The 26,392-nt window shown below is 40.8% G+C and overlaps 1 protein-coding gene across 1 annotated transcript in view; it reads left to right on the top strand.

Moving 5' to 3' along the window:
- Positions 1-744: 744 nt before the first annotated feature.
- The window catches only part of SYBU (syntabulin), a 39,974-nt gene continuing 14,326 nt past the window's right edge, over positions 745-26,392 (top strand). The window contains exons 1-3 of the mRNA XM_058833531.1: positions 745-888; positions 1,073-1,259; positions 14,721-14,918. Of these exons, the coding sequence (XP_058689514.1) occupies positions 862-888; positions 1,073-1,259; positions 14,721-14,918 (412 nt within the window). The 5' untranslated portion in view covers positions 745-861. The remainder of the gene's footprint in view (positions 889-1,072; positions 1,260-14,720; positions 14,919-26,392) is intronic.

Below are 26,392 nucleotides of genomic sequence, written 5' to 3'. Positions count from 1 at the left end.
GGAGCAGATGAACAAGGTTACCACATGTGCATTAATCAATAGGAGGGTCAACAACAATTACCACAATGAATGATAAGAGAGAAAATACCACAATTAAATACACTATGCAATGTATTATCTGAGAACCAAGTACGTTTTTATGTCAGAATCAAGTAAGTTTTTGTCTCTCTACATATTCCATAAACATATGTTACTGAAAAATAAGAGGAAAAAAATCTTTACTTTAGGAAGAAATCCTTCACTGTGAGGGTGGTGAGACACTGGCAGAGGTTGCTCAGGTTGGTTGTGGATGCCCCAGCTGTGACAGTGCTCACGACCAGCTTGGGTAAGGGCTTGAGCAACTCGGGTCTAGTGGGAAATGTCCCTGCCCATGGCCGGGGAGGTTAGGAGTAGGTAATTTTTAAGGTTCCTCCCAAACGCTTAACAGTCTACGATTCCACGACTTAGAAGCAGAGAAACGTGACGATGCATTTTGCTAAGCGTACGGCCATACATCCGTCATATTTGTCCTGGCATCACCTGCCCTCTGCCCTGTTTCCTTATGCCCGGCCAGGGCCCGGTCAGCGGGCAGGGGGTGCCGGAGGCGGCGCGCACCTGCCCGGCTCCGGGAGCGGCACCGGGAGCGGTACCGGGAGCGGCTCCGGGAGCGGTACCGGGAGCGGGGGCGGCTCCGGGGGCGGGCGGGCGCTGCGGCGGCGGCGGCGGCGGCACCACGTGTCGGGGCGGGAGCGGCGGGGCCGCGCCGGGCAGCGCCTCCCCCAGCGCCGCAGCGACAGCGGCAGCGGCAGCGCAGCCCCGCTCAGCGCATCCCTCTCGCCCATGCCAGGTGCCCGCTGCAGGCTGCGCGCTGACTGAGGAGCCATGGGGCCTCTGCGGGAGAGCGGCAAGGTGAGGAGCCGGGGATGGACGCGGCGGCGGGGAGCGAGGAGAGGCAGGGGCAGGCAAATCGCGTCCTGCCCCCGCCCTGGGGGGGGGGGGGCGGAGGGGCCGGGATTTGCCTGCCCCTGCCTCGATGATGGAAGGAGGAGGGCGCATCCGAGAGGTTCCTGACGGGGTGTCCCTTCCCGAGCAGGAGCAGAGGACGCAGCTGGAAAGGGAGGTGTCCCGCAGCCGCATCCCCCGCTTGGTCCTTCGGCCGCAGCAGAAGGTATCACCCGCTTCCGAATCGCCCTTTTCGGAAGAGGAAAGCCGGGAATTCAACCCGCCCAGTTCCTCCGCGGGCTCCGGCAGGACTATCAGCAGCAACAGCTTCTGCTCAGGTACCGCAGAGAGATCCCCCCCAGCCTCGGGGTCTCTGGGGAACACGGTGTGCCCCACACGGCCACCCCCGAGGCTCCGCTGCCATCCCAGCCGCAGCATCTGTGTGTCGGGCTCCTATCGAGCCCGCATGAGCAATCCGTTTTACCCATGAAGAAGGGCAAACATTGATTTTTCCAGGGAAATCTAGTATCTGTTCTTTTAATATGTGTCCGTAAACGACACCAGATGTTTCCATTTCGAGCTCTGCTACCACTGCTAAAAAAGTTGGCGGTTTTATTGCGGTAGAAGCGTTGCTTTACGGAGAAAGATTTGCCTTAACAACTGTAGCGTGGTATTGAGGCATTTTGAAAAGCCTTAAAATCAAAAGTCAGTGAAACAGGGAGTTGCTATTAAGGGTATCAGACTGCGATTCCTTTTGGTATTTTGACAATGATCTCCGTGGATTGGAATAGAATATACAGGTGAAGTCTTCACTGTCATATTGAAATAAGTTGTGTTTATTTCAGAATTCAGGATTCTACTGATGAGTGTGTCGCCAGACACGAGTTGGGCATGATGGCTTCTCTGCAGAGAGGGCAATGGATGGGTGACTGATCAGAAGTAAATTATTACTCTCCAACTGTAGATGAAAAAATATCATTTGCTCTTCAAAAATATTACATGTGGGACAACTTGAAAACAGATTTTTTTTTTAATGTAAAATATTTGTCCTGTGTAGAGTTTTGCACAATTTAAATGCCTCAACTGGCAGTGAAAGACTCAGATGCCTACTAGTGGTGAGATTTTTTTTAATTCAGTGAAACTCTTCACTGTAAATGACATTAATGCACATGCATAACAAAATTGAGGTTGCATCATGAAAACCTTGGACTCTATATGCCTGTGGTAATTTAAAAGGTCTTTGTGGTGTGGAGAAATTCATTTTCAGGGGTGGAATTGGAAATGCTGGGTTGAGGGTTGGACTCAGTGACTACAGAGGTCATTGCAACCTAAATGTTTCTATGATTCTGTAATTCTCTATTTAAAAATCTAAATTATAAGAAGTTTTTTTGCAATAGTTAGTATCAGAGCAACTTCCTAAATTTCTTTTTTTTAGTTCATAAAGTATTTTCAATTACTAGAGGTGATCCTGGGATTAGACAGAAATGCTTTTATTTATCTTGGTCTTCACTACAGTGGGTTAGATTATTGTTATTACTTTTTTTACTCCTTTCATGAAAAACAGTGTATTGAACACAGTGTACAAGTCTTCTTAGATGAAAAACACAATATCCATGTTTGAGTCTAGCTTTGCCAGATTTTGCAATTCAGGCTCAGTGGAATGATCTATTTGGTTATTGTTTAATGAACAATGCAGAGCATTAAACAAACATCATAGGATTGTAAGAATGCTGGAGTCTTTTTCCCATGCCTTTTTAATCCTTCACCTTACCTGCTTGAGTTTACGTGTTCCAAAGAAATAAAATCTTTTGAAGCTTTCTAGAAATATGTTATTTTTACGATCTCTCCCAAATGGCTGCTTTTCATCATGATTTTTTTCGTTCTGTGTTGACAAGGGTTTCATCTTGATCACTGACATTTTTTCATCTTTTGGGTTTTTACCTTGCTCTTCAGATCTACTCAACAAGTAGCTGCCACTGTAATATACCCTTGCTGTCCCACTGCACTGCATAGGCTGTCTTGAGTCCCAGGAGCACGTTGTTTTAATTCTGGGTGTGTCTGATCTCATGGCTTGACAGCATGCAATGCTGGTCTCTTAACCTGCATCTCAAGCACAACTGCTCATATCTTTATTTATTTTATTCATCTTTTATTATTTCATGCATGCTGTATTGATTTAGCGTGATATTTTTTTTTCTCCATGTGAGAGCTTTGTGTTTCTAAAGCTGCCTGCAGCACCCACAGATACAGGTACACACTAGGTGTTTTGCTGCTCTGGGTCTTCAGACCTTACACAGCCATGGATCAGCCATGTCCAAGGCACTGTCCTCCATCCCAGACCCTGGTTCAGTTGTTGCTAGGTTTGATGGATTTTTGACTGGGATGCAGGTATGGCAACAGTCACTGACTTGATTTCCTCATTCTCTGACATCTCTTTCCTGTCTTCCACTTAAGCTCCTTCTTTATCATTGTTTGTCTGATGTAGATTGAAATCCCCCAGGGGCAGCAGGTGGCTGCTAATTCCTGTTTCTGGGGAGGGGATGGTGAACAGATGTGTGGAGAGGTGAGTGGAGGGGCCACAGCCCCTAACCTGCCTCTCCTGGTGCTTCTTCTTAATTGAGAAGTAGCGTGTGCAAAAAGGGTATTTAAAATTGGTAGCTCATTTGGAAGATGGGAGCAGATGGAAACACTAATGTAGCAGTATGAAAAAGTTTGTGAGCATTTGGATAAATGTCTCTGTCATTTCTTTTGAGAATTAAACCTCAAAATGCTCTTGATAAGCAGCAGATAGTATGAATTGATCCCTGTAATAATTCCTTTCCTCTTTGCCCTTCTCTTGTCAAGTTGTTTTCTACCTTTCTTCCATTATTAGTGAAACCAAATAGTTATTATCTGTAGATTTCTTTTTACCCCAATAGAAAATATTTTTCCCCTCATCAAAGATGTATTTTTTGCATGATTCCCTAGAGCTTCTGATGTTGTCCATTTTTCCTGTGTGCTTGCACTGGTCTCAGTGCCTAAGTGAAGGCTTGGAGTTGCTTCTCTCTAAATGAGGGTAAATCTTGTAGGTATTATTAATGTTGGTTCTGGGAACCATGGCAGTGCTGCAAGCATGGTGGTAACAGCAAAAAATATCTCTTGGCAACAGAAAAGAGACGGCTTTTGTAATGCTTAGTTTCCTTTGAAGAAGTTGTTAGTTCTGGGTGTGATAGGTTTAAATTTGCATGATCAGTTCCCTCTTTGTCTTGTTTAAGAGAATCAGAGCCTCACTTGATCATGTTGGTCAATTACTTGCAGTTGACTTTATGTCAGTTTTGCTTTGTAAGTCTGTATGAAATACAGTGAGAGTATTAGTCATATCTGTGATATTCCTGGCAAAATGTGTATTTAATATTCTTTGTTTCTGCCAAGTGAATGTGGATGCTGTCTGGATGTTGTTTAGGTAAGCTGAGCTTTTGTACCTGCATTCAGCATGCACAACCCTTTCTTAAAACCTTAGAGCATCTGGGGTCCTGGTTGTCATTTGATATGGGAGCACATCTCTTCTTCGGCTTGGATGTTGGCCACAGAACTCATACGATGTCAAATGATGGAAAAACACTCTCACAGCAGCTTTGTGTGGCTCAACTGCTACTGAGCATTTGCCTGTGTCACGCGTGTTTTTCTCCTAAGTTGCACTTGGCTTCCAAGTGGCTGGGTGTGCTTACCTTGTCAGCTGGGCAGAGAATGTGATCCAGAACATCTCAGACAAGCCTCCTGCTGATGGATCCATGGAGGAGCAGCTGCTGGGCCTTTGGTCATTCCAGTTACAGTATTTCCCTTGTAGGAAATATGATACTTTGGGTGGGGCACTATCCTTGATTTCAGTGTACATGTCCTTGGTCAATTGAAGTCAGCCTTTGCTAAGTTCAGGCAGTGTATTTAGCTTTTCTTTTAAAATTAATTTAGTCTGGGATTTACTTCCTTTTCTGCTTTTGGTTTTTGAATAGCTTCACTTTTAAATTTCTCTGTATGAAGATGACTTCTTACATGGTACCTTTACAACAATGCCCAAGCTCTCTTTCAGCCTTTTCTAGGATGCCAGCTGCCAGAATTTCGACAGGGAATGAAGTGAAGCTTTGGTAACCAAGATGCATCTTTGCATGGAGCACTTGTACATCTAATAATTAGTTCAGCAAAGGAATTTTTGAGTCAGAGGACTTGGTTTATACACATAGAAAACAATTCCTCTTTTCTTTGGCTTACCTGTAAATCACTTTTTTAATTAGACAGAATAGTCCTACAAGCTGTTGAAAACCAGTAGCATCTCTGTACATCAATGACTATGACTCACTCCAACGCAGTCTTCAAAAATAGGAGTTGAAGCTTCAGTTTTTGCTTTTTCTTTAAAATTTCAAGATCCGGTTCAACGCTTACTCAAGTTAAGTCCTTGTTTCATAACTGTTCTTTTCTGGGGTAAAGATTTTATTTAAATCTTATCCTTTGCATGTGTGGCACAATAAATGTGCACGTGTACAGCGGCTGCGCTGCAAGCCTGGGGTGTGGGTGCTGCAGTAGGAACTCGGTGTTGCAATTCCTTGCGCACTTGCTCCTGTGCACACTCCCCTTGGTCTCAGAGATTATTTGCCAGTTGGCCCAGCTATTGGTGGATGCTGGGACTGAGTTCACAGTGTGTGTCCAAAAAAGCATGTAGGCTTTAGGCAGGCTTATTAAGTCCATGTGAATGCACAACTCATTTTGCTTACCACAGACGAGAAGAAGTTGTACAGGCATTACTGAAGAAAAAAGCTGTACTTGCACTCCAATAAATTATTTCTCTGTTAGAGCATTGAAGCAGATTGCATTGTAAAGCTGCTAGCCTTAGAGACCACACTAAATAAGTATGTGTACTGAAATATATATTCCCAAATAGAAATAGATACAGAAAACTAAGTTTTTTAGTATTTTAAGAAGTCAACACATTGAGGCCAGACAGTTTAAATTACTGAAAGTAATTGCTCCTATTATTTGTTTGTATATATGTATGTATTACTGTGGAAACAGTGAGCTCTCTCATTCTTCTCGTTTCTTGTTATTAAAAAAAATATATATTTTGTTTAAATAGTTCCTTACTGGTTTTTGTGTTTGATTTTTACTCTGAGTTACTGATTCAAAGAAACCTTGAAAGTTCTCAAGTACGTGATACCAGAAGTTAGATTCTCTTTCCTGTAGTCCTTTATGCTGTGTTTTTCCACAGTCATTTTGCCTTTTTTTCAGACTTCTGGAGGTCTTTTCTAGCTCTTTTATTTGCAGCACTTTGTGAGGCAGTTCAGTGATGACTGTGATATTAATTTACAAAAACACTGAAACAAAATCTGCTTTCAAAAATACATATATGGCCTTTTTTTCATGAGGGTTACACTAGTGACATGCTTCCTTTTCTCACTGCTCCTTTCCTAGAGAATTTCCTGCTGGACCAGCTTACATGCAATAGTTATTATTGCTTCATATTATGAGCCACCAGTTCTGTTTCTGTGGCACAGAGATCTGTGCCAAACCTGGAAATAAGAAAAGTGCCTAGATATGAGCGAAGTCTGCTTGTTCCCCAGTTTTTGGCCCTTCCCTGCTTCCCTTTCAACTTCAGTATTTATTCCCCTTAAGTAACAATCCTTTTGTTCCTCTTGCCACACAACAACATTTGGAAGCCAAAATATTTGACCTTTTCGATGTTTTTTATCACCTTTTTATGTGTCTGTCAGTACTGTGAACCTTTAAAACCCAACCCAGAGCCTCCTGGGGTCAGTAGGACAATTCCCATTCTCTCTGGAATATTTTGCTTGGTGTCCTGAGAGCAGTCACCCTTTCTACTACACCTCAGCCTTTCTACTGCCCTTTTAGTTGTAGCTTGTTGTGTACTATGGGCTGAATCCTAAAGAATATCTGGTGTTTTATTCACCACAAATGAATCCAATACTTTTTTTTTACAGTGCTTTTCATGCAACATTCTATTGAGTTGAATATTGTCATGCCCTCTGAAGAAAATCATAACTTGTAGCAGGATTGAAACTTTATTCAGAAGTCTTGGATTTACTTTGTGGTAAAAGAGACTCTTGTTGTTTTAACAGAAATTCAACATTGCATAATTTAGCCCTACATTCATATTTTCAAACAGTGTTTTGAAGTGTATGTGACTACATTCTGTGATGCTGATAAGTTCCACTCTGGGCTTGAGGATAGTTGAAGGAGAAAAGAAAAATATGCACAGAACAACAATGGATAGAATATATGTTGTCTCTTTCCATGAGGAGGTAAGCAGGGCAACCTTATGAGGTGCTGTTGAAGCAGTGAGTCACAGTTATATGCTGTTAGCCATGGAGGCAGAGCTATATGAGACCAAATGAGTATAACATGTTGCACCATTTGAGGAACAGGTACAAATTTCTTTGTGGTTTGGTGAAGATTTTTATTTCCAAAAATGGCACCTTCAAAACTGGAAAGAATATTTCTAATTTCTTTCTTTGCTGCATAATGGAATAAACTACATAGAACGCCACAGAAACCTATCTCTCTCTATATATACATATATTTCACTTAATGTTAATATTAAATGTATAGTATGTACTTATACTGGGTGTAATCAGTGCTTTCCCACCAGAGGTAGCAGCAGTGGTTCCACTTTCAGCTGTTGTCCTCAGAAAAGATTAATGAGGTCTATCAAATTGTATAAACCCATACCAAACAAAATATTCTTCTTTGTATTCTTTTTTCTTTTTAAGATTCTTTCCTGTCCTTGCATTTAGTTAAAAGTTTTTTATAAAATTTTCAAATAGATTTTTCAGTGCTTTATCACCTTAAACGCCTTGTCCAGATGTTTTCTGTGATATGATAATGAAACTCTGGGAGCTGTGCTATTCCTGACCACAACTCTCCTAGTAACAGTGCTATTTTTATTGATATTTTTACTAGTAAGCCCTTATGCTTCTCTTCTGTAATACACCATTAGTGGGGCTATAAATGTAATGACAAAGCCAGTAAGCCACAATTACATAGTCCTCTTTTTTTTTCATATGTTTTGACAAGGCTCATTTCAGTCCTGTTTGTGAGATGTTCAAGTAGAAGGAAGACTGGTAGATTTGCTGCCAAAATCAATTAAAATTAGCTACTTCAGTATGATTTAGCAATTTTACAGTCAGACATCGAGAGCAGATACCGTTAAATATGTGTTTATGTGAAATCCTGCGTTGCAAGAGATGCCCAAGCTTAGGAGCAGGTTAGTCCATCTTTTTTCACCTTCATCTCTCCTCTTCTACATAATCTCAGCCTGTCAGCATTCCTGCTGTGCTGTGACTGAGCAGTGACACTCTTACCAAAGTCAGTGAGCAGTTCTCATATTAAATTTTCAGCTGTGTTCAGCCTGTGGGTTTGACAGAAGCCAGCTCAAAGGGGCTGGTGAGCAACAGGTGTAAAAGTTGCCTGCACATTGATGACCCTCAGCAACTAGTTGCAGATGTTTAGTCTTGATTTTACTGGGTTAGATTTTATGACTAGAACATACAGTCAAAAGTTCTAGCTTGATAAATGGGCTGTGAATGGCAGGGTGTTTTCCAGTTGTGGAATATCTGGCAAAAAAAGCGTGTAGCTTGTAAGGACCTGTGGAGATCATTTCATCCAGCCTCTTTTTTGAAGCTGGACTGTTCCAAGCACATCCCAGCAGCCATATATCTATCTGTCTGTCAAAGTCTAGAAACCCTTCAAGGACAAGAGTTTGCACAGCCTCTGTAGGTGACCTCAGGGAGTGGTGGAGCTGTTAGCCAGCCTTTGTTCACAAGCAAAATGGAGCATAGTTAATTCAAGTTTTGCCTGCAGAGACACTGAGATTAAATGTGGAAATTACTTGCATGGCAGGATTTTGCATAAGTAGGCCTCCTTTTTTTCCTGACAGTGCTGTAGTTGTCCTTGTGCTTCAGCTCTACTTTATTATGTTTGACTTTTGGTAAGAGACTTGCTTTACAAGCACGTCATATTCTGAGAAATCTTAAATACCAAGCCAAACAGGTCTTCAAAATAGTTAAGAAACTACTTTTAAAATTATCAGAAGGACAAAAACTAGTAGCATTTTTAGGGCTCGACCTTTAGTAAAGTTAATAAATATTTTTTTCTACAGTCTGTATGATTTCGTAATGACAAATTGCTATTAGCAAATCACATACTGGAATGGCCTCAGTAAAAATGAAAGGTTTTAGTACAATTAGGAGCTGAGGAGAATATTACCACTTCTTACCTTAGGCTGTGCTCCATCGGTGGTAGCTGGAAAGGTGAGGGTGCCTCCAGAGGTATGAGGTAGGATTTATGGCTGTTGAGACCCTCATAGTTTGAATGTGAATATGCTCCTACCTCTGCTTTTCTCTGTGTACCACTAATTTTGTACTGTTTTGTCTGCTGCTTTTGCTGTGTTTCCCAGTTGTTCCAGAATGACACTGTTCATCTCCCATTAGCAGTTTTCTCTGCCTGAGCACTGAGCCCTAACACTCACTGGTTCAGCTGCCCAGGTCAGAGCAGTGGTTGTGTTAGTCCATGGAGAGAGCTGAGACCCTGCAGGCAGTGACTCAGAGTACTGGGATGACTTAGCCTGAGTGGGGCTATCCTGACTCACCCTCCAGATGATCCTCCTTCTCTCTATTTAATACGGAAAGAGACTTACAGGTCTGTAAGGTGGGTGCTGTATTCTCTTTGTTGTCTGTCTGCAACTTCCATAATTGCATAAACACCCCTGTGCAACAAGGCTAGCCATGAACAGAAGACTGAAACAGTTCAAAACCTGAGGGTCAAAAGGTGAGGCACACTGGGAGATTACCCTGAAAAATTACCCTTTGTAATACCTCCCTGACAATAGCCAGCTTGCAGTGCACCTTCCTGGCAGAGATGTGGCTACCCAGCCTAACAGATCCTGGGATGAATGGAAACTTAACCATCAGGATTAATGTTTGTCTTGGTGCACTGAATATTTAAAATTTTGTTAGAGCCACATTTAATTCTGGAATCCACATTTCTTGGTGGAAATTCAGACTATGTACAGCCTGAACACTGGTCAAGGGACCCTTATGAGAAGACAAATGTTGGACAGTGAAATAGGGATCAGGCAGGAACTGGACCATTCAGTGTCACAGGAGTGCCTAACTTGATCTGGCAGCTAGGAGTGAAAGTAAAAAGAAGTCAGTGCTTCCTCAGCGACAGCATCATTAACTATTTAGATGTGTTATATAAGGAGGTTGTATATTCAAAGTTTCTTGAAGCCTTTAGGAAAAAGCAGTATTTTTTTAAAGAAGGTTCTAAGACATATTCTGGTGAACCTTCTAAGATATCTGTGCTGAGAAAATCATCACATCTCAACATAAAGCCTAAAAGTCTACAAGAACAGTATTTATGTTAATTGTCCAGAGTATTATTATCTTTAATACTGTTGTTTATATTTTGACTTTACTATTTAAAGGTTAGTCAGAGCATGCAAATGTCAGAGTGCTCTGAGCAACTTTCCTGATAGTTTGTTTGAGAAGACACTATCCTGTGCTTGTCTTTGAAACTTGGCAGGCATGTCTGGGAGAGGGCTTGGACATAGAATTTCAAGTGATGAAATCCAGCTGAGGTTCAAAGGAAAAGTCTACTCCCAGAATGCTCCTAGGAGGCCCCTGTAAAGAAAAAAAAATGACAGTATGAAGGAAAGCAATGGAAGTCTTGTGTCATAAATTCACATGATTTTACCTCTTGTGCAAGTAAATTCAGGCAAGATCAGAGGTACAGGCTTTCACAGCACTATTTACCCAATTCCTTTTGTTTTTGTCTTCCTGATGCTGATGTGCCTGAGAAGGTAAGCTCTGCCTCTGTTCCTGAGGAGTCTAGCTCTTGTCAGGAAAATCAATCCACAAACGCCAGAGGTTTATGTCCAAAAAGGAGACAGAGGAGTCCTTTTACTTTATTCGAATAAATTTATTCGAATAAGTTCCCCTGGGGTCTCTCAAGTTTTTGGAGGGCGCAGCCTCCTTTTATCCTAATTCCCGGCTGCTTGTCCCTTCTCTCTTTCCCCATAGGCTGAGGTACTTGAGAGGTACAGACTTCCTGGAACGCCTGATACCTGCAATACCTTCCCCCCCACCCCCAATGCATAATCCCTTCTTAATTCTTAACTTTTGTGGAATTCATAGTGCTCTTTCAGTGCCTCTTTCATCTTTTAGTGGAATCCATCCCATTGTTTCTGTTGTCTCTCACTGATAGCTGCATTTTATCAGCAGACCCACAGCTTGTTTGTAAAGACAAACCCATCATTCCTCTCACTCTGAAGTCCTTACTGGGGCAAATCTCCTGTTGAGTTACAGGGTTGAATCCATAACTGACCTTTCTGGAAACTTTATGCACATCATATCAGAAAGTGAATCCCATTGTGAGCTCATCTGCTCCAGTTACCTGCTTCTTTGAGAGAGATTCCTTATCTTGGCCCATTCTGGGCAAGTGGAGGACTTCACTTCCTTCCATCATATTTTCCAGTAGGGTTTAGGAGGAGCCTGCAGGTCTGAGGAAGTACTGAATGCCCCTACCGCAGTCAGGTTCTGCTTGCAGGTGAAGAGCAGAGGGGTCGCTGCAGCAGTGGGCAGGGAGGGTGGTCAGGCTGTCTGGAGATGGAGGGAGAAGCATGTCAGGGTCCACAGGGAAGTCTGCTGCTCTCCTGTGGGTAGTTCACCTACAGTATTAAATACTAAGGTTTCAATAGCAGGAAAGATGAAAGTGGGTGCAGGCATTTTGGCTGGCACTAAGCATCTAGACAGCATCTCACTCTTCACCTGGACTTTTCCTTGTGCCAGGAGGGTGAGTTGTGGGTCAGATGGATGCCCCAAGGGACAGCAGAGCTTTGCTTGCTTTGATGGTGAGCACCAGTGTTTAATAGGCAGCTCTTCCATTCTGTGGTAGCAAACATTTTGATTATACAAAAGACTGACACAGAAAAATCTTTCTCTACAGCTTGCCCTAGTTGTGGAATATTTATCATTCTGTTAATGTTTCTGAATAATAGTAGTGGAAGGATTAGAAGTTGTACATTACATAAAAAATAAACTATGAGAGGAGAGGTAATACAATAAAATCATTCATTTCCTGCAGCTGGAGTGAGAGTACTTACCTGGTTATTGGTGTATCTAAAGGTTACAAGGGGTATGAGTAGAGGAGAGCTATTCTTCTTTGTGCCAGGCTCATTTTTTTCTTTTAAAAAATGCCCTGTTACCCTGAAAGCTGAAGTTCATAACAGTAAAACAAGAAATGTAGATATGACATTACCTGATGGTACAGTGTCACCAGTGTGATATCACAGGCAATGTTGGGGGTGGCAAATAAAACTTCTTTTTATGCTATTTTAGTATGTATTCTTTAGCTACCTTTTTCCTAATTGTAGTAAGTTTTGCACACTTGGGGATTTTAATGCCCCAATTTTTAACACTGTAATTTAGTTCTTTCTTTGTGTAAATTTTTATCAGCTCCTGTGGTTCTTCAGGCTGCAGCTCTATAGCTTTGGGAGTTACTTCAACATAAACTCTCCCATATAAAACAGACCTGTGCAAGTATTGCAGTAACTGTATTGGTGGAGAGATAAGGAGATAAGGCAAATAGTTTCCTGTGGGTTTAAGTGGGAGGTTTTGGGACAGGAGTTTGCTTGGGTTTTGTTTTTGTTTTGGTTTTTTTTGTTTGTTTTGAGGGGGTTTTTTGCTTGTGTGGGGATTTTTTGTTGTTTTTATTCTAACATAAAGTTTGGAAACTAATGCCACATACAGAAACATCTAAGTGGAAAAGTCATAGTGAAAAACAAACTATGCAAGCTGTTGTTTATTTCTGAATATATTTGATTAGAAATGTTTGTGTGCTTTGGACATAGCTAAAGCAGCTGCTTAAATGCAATTCAGGTGCTCACTCAGTGGTGCTAATCCACTGTCCTGCAGGTAACATTCACTCAGCCTGCAGAAGAGACTCCAAATGTTGGAGAAAGGGAAACAGATGCTGATCTGGGAGGAAACTGCCACCTTCTTTCTTCTTTGTGTGGAGTTATATTGTGATGTTGATGGAAATAGAAAGGATAAAAAGTAAACTAAGTCATGTGGGAAGCAATTCTGCATTAGTCAGGATGAATGTAGGGACAGGCTGAAAAGCTTATTAGCAGTTTTCTCTTTTCTGTTATTTTGCTAGGAACTAATTCTGAGTTGCAGAAGGCAGCAGCAGGATGGCAAAAAGAGATGCTTTTTTGGCTTAGTTGGGATGATTTGAAAGAATTAAATATTAAACTGGATTAGGTGCTTTGCACTGTTACTGCCCTTTGTACCCTGGGAGGTGTTTCTGGCAGCAGGCTGGGATGTGCCTTGGCTTGGCATCATGTGTGGCACTTGGCAGAGGCCTGGGATGCAACACCTCAGGCTGCTGGCTGCTCCTGCAGCCTAATGCATGCAGCTTGCTCGGGACAGTCAGCACCTCTGGGTCCCTTGCTTGGGACTGAAGGCAGGGAGGACATGGAGAAATGAGAGGCAGAACATTATAACAGATGAGTGAGGGTAGAACAGCTGCCCAGGCATGAAGGAAAACTGGATCACATGAAAGGATGAGGTTTTTCTACAGTATTAAGGGAGCAATAGCTAAAAGAAACAAAAGCTGTTGTTTCCTGTGGAGGGGAAGTGGGCAGAAAGGTGTTAGATAGGTATGGGGTGTCCCTTCTGACTCATAAATGCCTAGTCATGCACTGACTTTTAAATCAATATGCCCATGCAAAGCTCAGTGCAAAATGAGCCTTGACCTGCATTATGAACAGGGTGGAAGAGGTAAGTGCAAAATGGTTATGCAAATTATTTGGCTCAGTTGCAGGTTCTTCTTTGGGTTTTATGTTAGCCAAAGATAATGCATCAGGAGAAGAGTGTAATGGCATAATTCAGATGGCAGCTTTCATTTTTGTAGTGGGAAAGAACAATTAGATATCTCCAGGAGATTCAGAGTAGTGTGTTTGGTTTTGTTGTGTATCAGTTAAACCACCATGACTATTAGGGGAACTGCAATTACCCCAGATTACATGGAACAAGGTGAGATTAAAAAATCAGATTGCTTACTTTGCATTCAGTTGTTAAGAGCTGGAGTGTCTGTGTCCCTGGAGTTCAGGAACCTGGGTCTGTTCCCAGGGTGGCTGTTGATGCCTTGGAGTGCTGATGTTCCCTCAGAGGAGCTCCGCTTTAAACAAAAGCAATCTCTGTATAACTCACTCTCTTCAAAACCAGGTACCTCACAGCCACTTGTCAAGAATGGAAGAATACTATGGTCATGATTGCTTTTAAAGGAAAGACAATTTTGAGGAACCTGTATTAAATCCAGTTACATGAAATTCCGGCTGGAGGTTGTTGTCTTGTTCAGATGTGGGAACATTTCTTGAAGGAAAGCATGTGGGCCGTGCTTGCTCTGCAGCCAGTGTGCACTATACATTTGTGTCTCGTGTGTATCTTCACTCTGCAATATTCCCTAACCTTGCTAAAGCAATTCATCTTGGATAGGAATTTTCATTTTGTAGCCCGTGATTTGTATCTTGTCAGACTGAGTAGAACATGTCCTTGTCCTTTTAGTTTGCCATAAGGTATTCAAGGTTTCTTCACAAAATTGGTGAAACAAATAGCTTCTTACCAGGTTTCAGAGCCAAGGTTGTACATATCACTTACTGTAAAGAGCTGTAGTTCAAATGCTCTTTCTTTTTATTCTGCTAACTTTCATTAACTTATTAGTTGGAAATGTTGATGTTTTCCTTTTCTCTTCAGATGACACTGGCTGTCCTAGTAGCCAGTCAGTATCTCCAGTTAAGACTCCTTCTGATGCTGGAAACAGTCCAATCAGTTTTTGCACTGGTAGTGATGGAGACTTCTCCAGGAAGAAGTTCAGTCCAGGGTCAGTGAGTGAAGGGAATACGCAGCTGGCTCGATACAAGAAGGAGACAAAGACAAGCCTTGTAAAGCCCGGTGAGTATAACTCCTTTCATTTCCTTAATTGCACTTTCTAGATGACTGGTATATTTACAGGTGTCTACATACATACTGTGTTGTGCCACCTGTGATACCACTAATGCTGATAGTAAATACAGTAGTTGGCTTCTTTCTGTGGAGCCACCTGAAAGATACGAAAACACTATTGTTATTGTCTTTTTCACAGAAACATGTAATCAACTGACATCTTGAAAGAAGTCTTGTGATGTCCTTAAATTTATTGTTTGATCCTGCCTAAACTTTGTGCTGCCAGGTTATGATAGCTCTGGGGATACAAGATGTTCAGAGCAAGGCAAGAGGACAGGCAGCCTGTGTGTGGGAGTTGGGCAGATCTGGATCTGTATTGCAATGGCTGAATCAAGAGTGTATCCCCCAGTGCCTTGTGCTAATGGGCCCCCTCAGACCACCAGCTAAATCAGCACCTGCTTGTTGCACATCCAAGACTAAATACCCAGATATGCCATTCGTGCATGTAATTTTAGTGAATAGATATAAAATATTTTATATAATTTGATTCATGTACAGGCAGGTTTTGATTACAAATGGCCTGGATATTTTTGCTGCTATTTAATCAATCCTGGAGACATAGTTGGCCCTGTACATAGCAGTTGCAGAACTGACATGGCTTATGAGCTCAGGTACCTCCTAGCTGTTTGTTTCCAGAGTCATTTTACCTCTGAAAGCAATTTAGATACCTCCATGAAAAGCCAGCTCAGCTTTACTAGTGCCATGTTTAATCCTGAAACAGTGGAAAATTTGTTGCAAATTCTCTTCACTTGCTTGGTGATTGGAAAGGTTGATTAAATCTGATTTACCACTATCCCTGCAAGTTCTTTGGCTCCTTTCATAGCAGCATGTTACTTGAGTGTTCCCAGTCTCCCACTGCTGTGTATAATCGGTGATGGGTAGTATTTTTTACAAGGTTTGCATTAAATGTGGTATATGACAGTCAAATCCGCAGCTGTGGCTACCACAACCATTTTGTTTGTGAATATGAATGTCTCTTAGCAAAATGTGAACAATGAATGCAAAAGGTTTTTTCTAATGAAGAATTCTATATTCATGGAGAAGAGTTGTGCACCTTTTTCAATAAATTAATTCACTGATTTCAGTTTTACACTTAAATTGCCTTATAATATGAAGTTATTAGCCTTTTGCAATATTTAGCAACTGGGTCTGTTTTACAGACTTTTACTTCTAAGTTCCTCCTGCCAAATAACTCTCACTTTTCTAGTGAAAAGCTGTTCAAAATCCTGTCACAGTGTGGGAGCTGTGAGGGACATGTCAGCCATGGATGCCAGGGACAGCTGGGATTCATTTTCCTCAGCGTTGGCCACAAGGGTTAATTTGATTTTCTTCTATTGCTGTCTCATTCCATGGCTGCAGGTGGATTCAGTCTCTTCCCCATGACCTATTTGAACATAAGTTTCTGGTGACTCAGTTGAGAAGATGTAGCCATTGTGCAAGAAGGAGGCATCACCATGTAGGAAAACGCACAGAGAGTAAAAAGGGATCAGTAGAAAGGGAAGTGGGAAATGGAGGAGAATAACAGCCACATGTCTTTGTCACATATAAAAGAAATTGTGTGTAATTTTCTCTTTACCAAAAGCCCTTCTTGATTTATAGAGATTATATCTGCTTCATATTAATCTGAAATGGCTTGTGACAATGACGACATACCAGGAGTCAGATATGAGAGACAAAAACCCAGCCTACCACTATTTTTTACCATGTTCTGCACTACATTTTGTACACAAGTATATCAATCACTGTGCACCTTCAAAAACTTCTGTCATTTTGCTGAAATCTGTTTCCAGTATTGTTTTCTTGGAAGAAGCTGACTCTCAGAAGAAACACTTACACAAATATTTAGATAATTCAGGAAATGTCAGAAAAGGATAGCATTGAGAATTAACCCTGGGATGTTTTTGGGCTGTTCCCAAGCTCTGATATTTTTCTGCTTCTCTAGTAACATCACTTCATCTTTCTTCTCTGTACTTCAAAATACAAAATACACATAGCCTTTCTTTCCTCTCCAACAGCCTAAGGCCTTGTTATATGAGTCTAAGCCATCTTCACCTCTTGAAGTATTAACAAAATAGATTTGGCTATCATTCATATTTTATGTAGTTTGCATAGAGAACCATACATAATCCTGGAATGCTCTTGCTAAACCTATAAAATATTTATAATCATGGAGAAATTATTCATTTGAGAGATATGAAAATGGTTTTTATTGTGCATTAAATCCGAATCACAGCAGTGTAGAAGTGAATTTGGCTTAAAGGTGCCTGCTTTCCCAGGGAGGGATGGAGAGAACAGGAACATTAAGGAAGATAATAGAATATCCACTCTCAAAGACAGCTACATTTAATTTCTAAATTTCTGTATTTTAGAAGTTGGTCCTTCTTTTAGATGTGATTTATTTATATAGTATTAAAAGCAGTACAAAATGTGTTGCAGAAAATGCCCTCACAAAAAGGCACAAAAAGACTTAATTAATGTTGGTCTTAGTTTTGTATTAAGATGCTGTGCTTAGTCCTACCATTTTTGTAATTGAATAAGCAGGACCATAAGCATTTCTACATGCTCACATTCTTGTGAAGTCCTCCTAGAAAGATCCCTCCTGAATTCCTGTAGTTCATGTCCACATCCTGTTGAGAACCGTGGGAATTGTTTTGCTTCCTTTAGCAGTCTTTCTCATCTTCTTTTTTGACTTCCATTAGAACACTTAGGAAAAGGATTCAAAATATGCCTCTTTCAAAGACATGGATAAAGAAGAGAATCTTCAGCAGAAGTTGTGTCAATAACTTTAAAAAGTCTTGCATGTTTAGCACAGACATGTATTTAAATCTCTGTGAGCATCAGAATTTGAGAAGGGCGTCTGATCAACTGTGTTGAGCATTTCTGTAAAGTTCTGGTCTTCTTGCTTTTGGAGCTACAGGCACACTTGGGACAGTTTACTTAATGTTTGCTGTTGGAGCTGTTTCTTAGAGCCCATGAATTGCTGAAGTTTCACATGAAATTATTAAGACCTAAGAAGAAAACATTAAGGCAGTCCCACACCTTTTAGCACCTTCAGGATCCTGCAGAATAGAGGTGTAAACACCATTGAACAAAAGGAGCCTTAGGTGAGCCCCAGTTAGGGTCAGCTCCCAAACCTGGTAAGGACTGGCTCTCTGTCATTCCCATCTTGGTACAATAATAAACATTACAGGTAGCAGAGGACTGTGCAAAAAGGGTTTCGTTATTTCACTGCTAATAAAACATTTGGTCATTTATTACTAAATATGGCCTAAATAGCAATATTTTGAATTTCAGTGTCATTGAATTGCTATGGATTATGTTTCAAAAAGGGTCATCACTGGGAATTTGGGCATTAAAACTTTATTCTGTTGAGATGAATGGGAAAATCTCAGAGGCTTCCACCACACAGAGCACCTACATTTGTTGCACAATAGGCAATGAGCACAAATTGAAAAACATGAAATTCCATCTGGACACAAGAAAACACTTTTTTTTTTTTTTGTCTGTGGTCAGACACAGGCACATGTTGCCTGGAGATGCTGTGGAATTTCTATCCATGGATATAGTCAGAACTCGACTGGATATGGTCCTGGACAGCCTGGTCCAGCTAGACTTGTTTGAGTGGAGAACTGGGCTGGGTGGCTTCAGAAGGTCCCTTTTACCTCCCAGTGATTCTGTAATCCTGTGTTGCTAAACTTTTTTTTGTCCTTTAATAGTGCATCAGCCAGATCTGTAGTTAAGTAGTTGCAAGGCACAATTTTTTTCCCTGCCCTTTCTTGGCCACTTAAGTTCATAAAAATGAAGGTACATTGGAAAAAAAAAGTATATTTTAATAATCACTATTTAACTAAAAATGTTATTTAATAAATAGCTAAGTACAAGGCAAAGTAAGTAATTTTCTACTCAATATGTGTTTCCTACTTTTTCCCGGTGAATTTATTAAGTCAGCATAAATCAGCCTTGGGATAGGATGTCCCAGTCTGAACAGATTATTCTTTGAAGGCTTTAGAACTATTAGAAATCTTAGGAGAGACAGGTGGAGCAGAATATATTGCCCTTACTTGGCTGTGAGGATTCAAAAGGTGCAGGTCCTTTTTTAGTCAGTGTTGGAGCTGATAGCGATCAAAAAGGAGGCAAGGAAAATTACCCTAGAGAACTGGAAATATTAAGACTAGAACTTAAATAAGCCAAACAGATCAGAGAAGAAATGCAAGTGTTAGCTGCAAAATATATTTGATCTGTTAAAAATGTCTAGCTGTTAAAACATAATGCTTTTCCTGAAGTTTGGGGGATTTTTATTCTTTTTAATTGTCTAGTGTGTGAGGATTAGACTCCCAGGACACTAAATGTCCAGGAACTTATTTCTGGGAGTCCTCTCTAAAAGCAAGGGTAGTGCCTAGTTAATCCATTAGTACAAAATCAGCAGATAAATTAATCCATATTGCTACTTTACTTCCATATCTGTCTATATTCTAAAGGCAGTCACTTTGGTTATTTTAAAAACAAAACATAAAGGTTTTGATTTAGGTTATATTCCTGACATCTATATGTGTTATTTTACAAGTCTTTTGTCAACTCATTCCCTCATTTCAGTCTGACAGTGTGGGAATAGCAATGTCTGACTCTGATGTGTGTGTGTGTGCTTCACTTGAAAAACATGAGTTGGTGTGTAAGTTGTGTGAGAGGACTGTCTTACAGGTAATTCTGGAAATCTATTTCACTGTCAAGAACTTCCTTCTGATTGCATCATTTTGCAATGATAAAACTTTGTTTTATCCTGGAAAGATTGATAAAACATTATAAAGACATGTTTTACTGGGACATTTATCCAAGAACATTGTATTTGGTATTTGCATGACTTTTCTTTATTCTCTGTACCAAATTTCTGTGAGCAGTTGGAAAATAATAGGTCTGTTGTCCCTGTTGTTCAGGACCAGCAGTACAGAATACAAAAACCTAGTTACAAAATGTGCTAACTTGAACAATTCCTATGGCACACAAAGAAACTCATGAATTTTTTTAACTACTGGCTAGGACATCTACCTATTACATTGAAACACTTCTTAAAATGCTGGTGGTGGTGTAGTGTGTATTCTAACACAAAATCACACTGTTTGGTAGTTTGAAAAAAAAAACCGAAACAAAACTAATGGAAAACTTGTATTTGGAGATAGCAAAGTGCCTTGACTGATCCTTAAAACAAATTTGCATTCTTCATTCCATCCCAAAAAGGTAAGAGCAATGAGAAGACTGGTGTCTGTCTTTTTGCTGTAACTTATTTAACAGCACCTCATAACCCACATTCCAAGACCCCCTTTTCTTGGGGGAGGGATAGTTTAGAACAAGGGTATGTCAAAGAACATTTAACCCGGTTAGAAATGCAGTATTTAATCAGTGAACACCATGTTCCCATCCTGTAACCAGTGATAACCATACTTGAGTAGTGAAATTGGGAAATCCATGCTTCCATTCCTAGGAATATTCAATTACTTAATATGTGGCTGGCATGCTTAAGAATGCTGAAATTAGTAAATTAGATACACCAGGTTCAGTGTACTTTAAATAATTGATCATAGAACCAAAAGAGGTTCTGAAGATTGACCAAGTGAATTGAGTTGATACCCAATGATGGAACATCTTGCCTATGACTGACCATTAGTTCTTCCCTTAAATTACTTGAATTAACAGCAAAGAATCTCTTGATCTGACAAACCTTATTGGTAAGTGTAGAGCATAGATTCTCTGACAGGTACAGAGGAGGTTGCAAGTGAAAAGAGGAAGAGCAAAAGCCCAGGTACCCTGAGTAATTTAAACCACATTAGGAGGGCTTTAACTTGAGCATTATATCTTTAAGCCACAAGATATTTGGCAAAGAGTAGATACACAGTGGTCAACTACTTGTGCTTTTGGAAGGCTTTTGGTCTGTTTTTTAAAACATCACCTTGTCAATAAAAAGGGAAGCATCTTTCTCAGATATAAGCACATGCTTTGAATGCTTCACTTCTATCTCACACCTGATAGCAGCCATTATAACCATCCTGACATTCAGATCCAACTATAGGCAACATTTGTTTCCTGTACAGTTTGTCACATTCTTCTCCCTTTCTAATATGTGTATTTCATCATTTCATTTGTGACACTAAAGGTTCTGAGACTTTTTCTAATACAGAATCTAACAAATACAGTTGTGGCAGTTTTCTTCAGTTATTTTGCTTTTCTTATTTCTCTTCACCTTTCATTTTGCACCCACACAAAATAGGTACTGCTGATATTCTAAACAAAAAAATGTTTCTGGATAATAATTCTGTATGTGCTGAGTCCTCCTGCATATCTGACTGCTTTACTTTCATATCTTCTGCTATGGAGCTGTGCAGATTTGCTTGCTCACCTGCCATCACAGGGAGTTATTAAGGCCTCAGTTCTGCGGGTCCCAGAGGAGCAGGGTGTGCTCTGGGGGGGATGCACATGCACATCTCACTCTCCAGGAGTGAGGACATCGTGTCTGGACTCCAGCCCATGCTGTTCTCAGAGCTTGTGTTTGGGAGCTGAGCCCAGAGGGACGTTACCCTGCAGAGGTTTGGTGGTTGTAGCAGTCAATAAGGTCTGGAAGGTGGCCAGCCTGTGAGGTTTGAGGGATGGTGGTGGGGGTGATGCTGCTGAGAGTCTGGCATTTGCAAAGCCCAGTCTCCCCTGCATACTCTGGGATATCCAGATTCTAGTGGCCCCTTGGAATATTTCCTTCTAGTTCTAGACTCAGCACAGCCAGTAGATCCTGTTGGTTGGAGCTCCTCTGTCTGGAATAAATCCCTCACCTTTTGTGATGCAGAAGAAGTGAAACATGAATCTAATTGTCTCCTTAGACAGCCTTCAGTAGCAAATGGGGTCTGACTCTCTTTCTCTGGTCTAAGTGATTGATTCCATTGCTCAAGGGACACAAAACAGCTTTAACAGGTGAACCTGCCATTTCCCTTGTAGGGGTTACAGGAGCTATTTTGGAGGTGAGGGACATGTGAATTCATGGTCTTCATCCAAGATGAACAGAGCAGATACGGCCCCTCATTTATCTGACTTCAATTCCCAATTTGTGGTGTAGGAATTATCTTTGCCTACATGAGTGTACTAAGGTCCTATTTTGTTTTAAAGGAGGTAGAAAGAATTAATCCACTGTATCTGATGTGTGATCCTTCTGACCAAATGTTAAAGCATTTACTTAACTGATTATGTTGACTGAGCATGGGACTGAGGTTGGCTCAGACATGGGAGACTTCCATGTTTATTCAGATGAATCCTACCCGCATCTCCTGTGTCCTCATCAGGCCTCTGACACCTCTGCTGTTGGCTCTTGCTGAAGTCAACCATAGTATCTGTGGCTTTTCTTTCTCTTTTTTGGCTTCTTTCTTTTTTTTTTTAATAGAAAGGGAAGTTCTTAGACATTCAGTTGAGGAAGAAAGTTTGTGCTTGAAAAGCACACATAGACCTTCAAGTACCTCTAGTTAGGTGTTTTTTCCTCTTTCATTCATCTCTGATAAGCTTAGGCACTCTCTGTTTGTGAGGACTGCTACCCAAGCTGCCTAGCATTGCAAAGGGAGATTCTGAATCCCATTTTGCACTATGGATTCACAGAACTTAAATATTTTTAGGACTAGCTAAAGTCCTAAAGCTACTAATTCACACTGAAGTGAAATGAGTCCTCTGTAACTTCTGAAAAATAATACTGGAATATAACCAGAATATAAATATTTTAAGCAAAAGATGCTTAGAAAAGTAGGTAAAAATTATTGGCATAGCAGTAGGTTTTTTATTTCAGTTTTTTATGTATTTTAGATTTAAATTTCTAATTTGCTTGAGTTGATGGGGAAGAACGTGTTCAAATACCCAAATATTTCTTGTAAACATGAATAAGCAAAATAGAAACTACAAGTAATGCTTTAACTTCAAAGCATTTCATAGTATTTAACACAAATCTACAAGTTCCTGTTCAAGCGGTATACAAAAACCATCTTTTAATTGTGTCACAAATTTTATAATCCAACCCCATCTAAAAAGTTGGTTTAGATGTTGCTAAGTAGAGACATAGGCAATTAGTGGGTAGGCTGCAGCCTCTCAGGACATATAATTCTTTGTTCAGAAGACTCTTAGAGTCAAGAAGTGCCCAGATGTCACAGCAAAAAGAGAGGATCCATAAAAGAAGCCAGCAAGTTGTAAAGGAGAAATTGGCAAGTAAAAGCTGAAAGCCTGAGTCCCACCTGTTCTACATAGTGACCTGCCCAGCTCTGGGCTGGCCACCTGCAATTCAGAGCCTTGGCCAAAAATCTGCTGTTACATACCTCCTTCCTTACTAAAAATAGAAGAAATAAATAAAAGGATGTCCACGTTGCTTGGTTCAGTAAATGGAAACTTAGATTTAGATCTCTTTGTATGTGTTTTGGGGGATGGCCTGTAGCACAAAGGAGAGGAGTGCCCTCATACAGAGCCGCCGGGCAGGCTGAGGGGATGCAGGGGGCCTGCTCCCAGGGAAGCTGTTCCGCTCTCATTTCACTCTTTCACTCGGGGTTTGCAGCTGAGTTCCCAGCAGGCACACGGCAACTCATTTGTCTGTCTCTCCCTGGCCCATTAATTGTCCTGATGCTGCTCGGGACACACAGAAAGTGGGACAGCCGCTGTTCCAGGGAGATGGTGGCCGAGGCTGCCTGCGGCCTGGGGCTTCACCTCGCGCTTGGCCCACGAGAGAGCCCCTGCCCTGACTGCAAATGAGAGTGAGGAGGGGACCTGGGGCTTCTGCAGGGAGTGCCTGGGATGCTGCAGAGCACGAGATCCCTGCCACACAATGCATCCTTCAGAGCGAAATGATGGAAATGAACGTCTCCTGAGGCCTGCGGGGACGTGCTCCTGCATCGGGAAGACAGCTGAGGGCCTGGCGTAAGAGGGGCCCTGGGGTTTAGAGGTTGGTATTGAAGATGGCGATAGCTGTGATCTTTAGTAAAAACAATAAAATTCTTTTTGTATATCCAAGCAGTTTTGTTTGGGTTTTTTTCTCCTCTGCTAATCCGGAGTGGAATTTGAGCCAGAAAGGACCAACCAAACCAATGCTATACACACTGCACACTCCTAAGTATTTGTTTTAAAATGTGTATGAGGTCAACATAGAACATGCCTTGAAATTTGTGTATTTACTGCAGTGAGTTTTCTGTGCCTTGTGGTTGCTTTCTGTGGGTTTTTTAATTCACAGAATTAAATACTGTGCATACGAAAGAGTCCATTATGAATCTTCCCTTAGGAAAACTTTTTGTCCTCAGCTTTTAAATTACAATCTGTATTATTTGTGCCAATGTTTAAAATAGCTTCCTAACTTACCCTGGTTAAAGTATTCTGAACCTACTCCAGATACATTTTACTATGCACAACTCCCACTCACTATGAGTTTTTATTTCAAGTAACTTTTCATGAAATAACATGCATCACAGCCAGAACCCTGTGTTGCTGTTACATAGTTTTCTTTACAGTTTTTCAGCTGTATTCCTCCTCCCATGATAAACTGTGTTGTCAGTATGCATTTTTATCTTAGAATAAACAAATTGCATTCCCTTAATCTCATTTCATAAACAGTGCCCTGTAATGCTGTTATCATTATTGTTGACCTTTTTTGGAATTTATCCAGGTTATTAATGCCTTTTTAATGAGAATCATGGGATTTAAAGTGTTTTCTGAGCAGTGTTTACTCAGGAGTTGATAGATTATTTCCTTTTCTATTTTTCTTTCTCCTCTTGCTTTTTTGTCTGACATCTTACTATGTTCCAACCAGAGCTATGCAAACAATTGATTTGGAGGTTGTTGCCAAATCAAAACATAAAAGAAAATCTTTGTTTCAAACTGAACAAAGGCCATATTCAATCTAAAGTATTTTGAATTTTTTGGGATCTATTTTTATGTTTTACCCCATTTTTAAAAGAAGGAGGGCATTTGTTTTCATAATTAAAGCATCATTTCAAACAGAAAGTAGAAAAATCTGATTTTCCATTTTCCTGGCCATGTTTAACTTCAAATCATAAATATTTTTAGTGTTCTCTGATCTGTTTTTTTTAGGTGACCAAATTACTACCTAAAAGATTTGTTTACTTCAGAGTCATTACTTCAAATCCTTAGAGCAGTATTGAGTGGATAAATCTATACATTCCTCATGTTTATATATCTGTATTTATGCATGAGAATGGAAAGCTAAGGGAATGTCTTTATTTTAGTCAGGCAAATCTCACTTATTTGATTTCACTGTCGTATAAAGGCATTGGTGAGTGGGTGGTGAGTAGAGTCAGAAGTGGAAGGTCAAGCATAAGCAACTTACCAGATCTTTGCAGATGGTGGTGTCATTTTAAACATTTGGCCTATTTAAGCAGTGGTATTTTACTTGCTTTTGCATACCTGGATATCTAAATCCTGATGAAGCTGTGCTTTATATGTCTTCACTCCATTTTGGTTCTCCCGTGAAGTTAAGAATTCTGAGCTTGGGAAGAGCCTAGGAGAAAGGAAAAATGAAGTCCAGTCCCTGTTCTAGTAAAGAAACCACAGTACTCATAAATAAAACCCAGCAGACAGAAAAATAAGATAGAAGTTGCCCAACTTTGCTAAAACTTTAGATTGCAGAGAATAGTTTTCTTATCTGTGTTGTGTGCAGGGTGGAGTCTACTGATGGACGTGGGAGCTGTGGAAAGCTCAGGTTTGTATGGATTTCACCCATTTAGCAGGGGTTAATGAAGATAGGCATTCCAAACTATGTGGTTTTATGGAGGAGCTTGAGAAGGGCATGACAATCTGCAAGGATGGGACCTCATCTCTTTATCAAGTTCTTATTGATGGATGCTGTGTTCCAGGGGTGTGATGGGGAGATCATGTGCAGCATCCTCTCAGTGCAAAGCTAAGCCTGGCCCTAAGAATCCCAGGTGGAGCCTGCATTTCCCCAGTAAAGCACACAGCATAAAAGAGCTGTCATTGGCTTGTTTTGTGTGGATCCTGCTTTATGTGGTGTAGTGTGAAACATCCACCCAGGTCTTTCAAAAGAGCCACTAAACTGCTCATCGCTTTTTAAGGTGACCTGCTTCTAGGCATGCACAGAAACAAGAGTTTGTCAGAGCTGAGACGTTTTGCTGAGACTGGTGGGAGGTGGTTCCCGGTTGAGATGGCAGGTAGGGAGAGCACCAGTTCCCAAATTCCCATAACTTCCCCCAAGATATGGAGACCTGGCCTCATTTTTTACATTCATCCTCCAGCCACTGCAAGGTGGACATCACTTCTGCAAGGAGTCTGAAATGTACTGCCTTTAATGTGGCATAAAAAAATAACAAACCTGCTTTGTACTAGTGTAGTTTATATACATCATTACATAAAATGTATTTAAAAGAAATTAAAATTCTGCCAGGTTTGTTTCATAT

Source organism: Poecile atricapillus, chromosome 2, assembly GCF_030490865.1.
Source record: "Poecile atricapillus isolate bPoeAtr1 chromosome 2, bPoeAtr1.hap1, whole genome shotgun sequence".
Taxonomy (NCBI): Eukaryota; Metazoa; Chordata; class Aves; order Passeriformes; family Paridae; genus Poecile; species Poecile atricapillus.
Note: the sequence above shows the minus strand (reverse complement) of the source record. Positions and strands in the feature narration are given on the sequence as shown.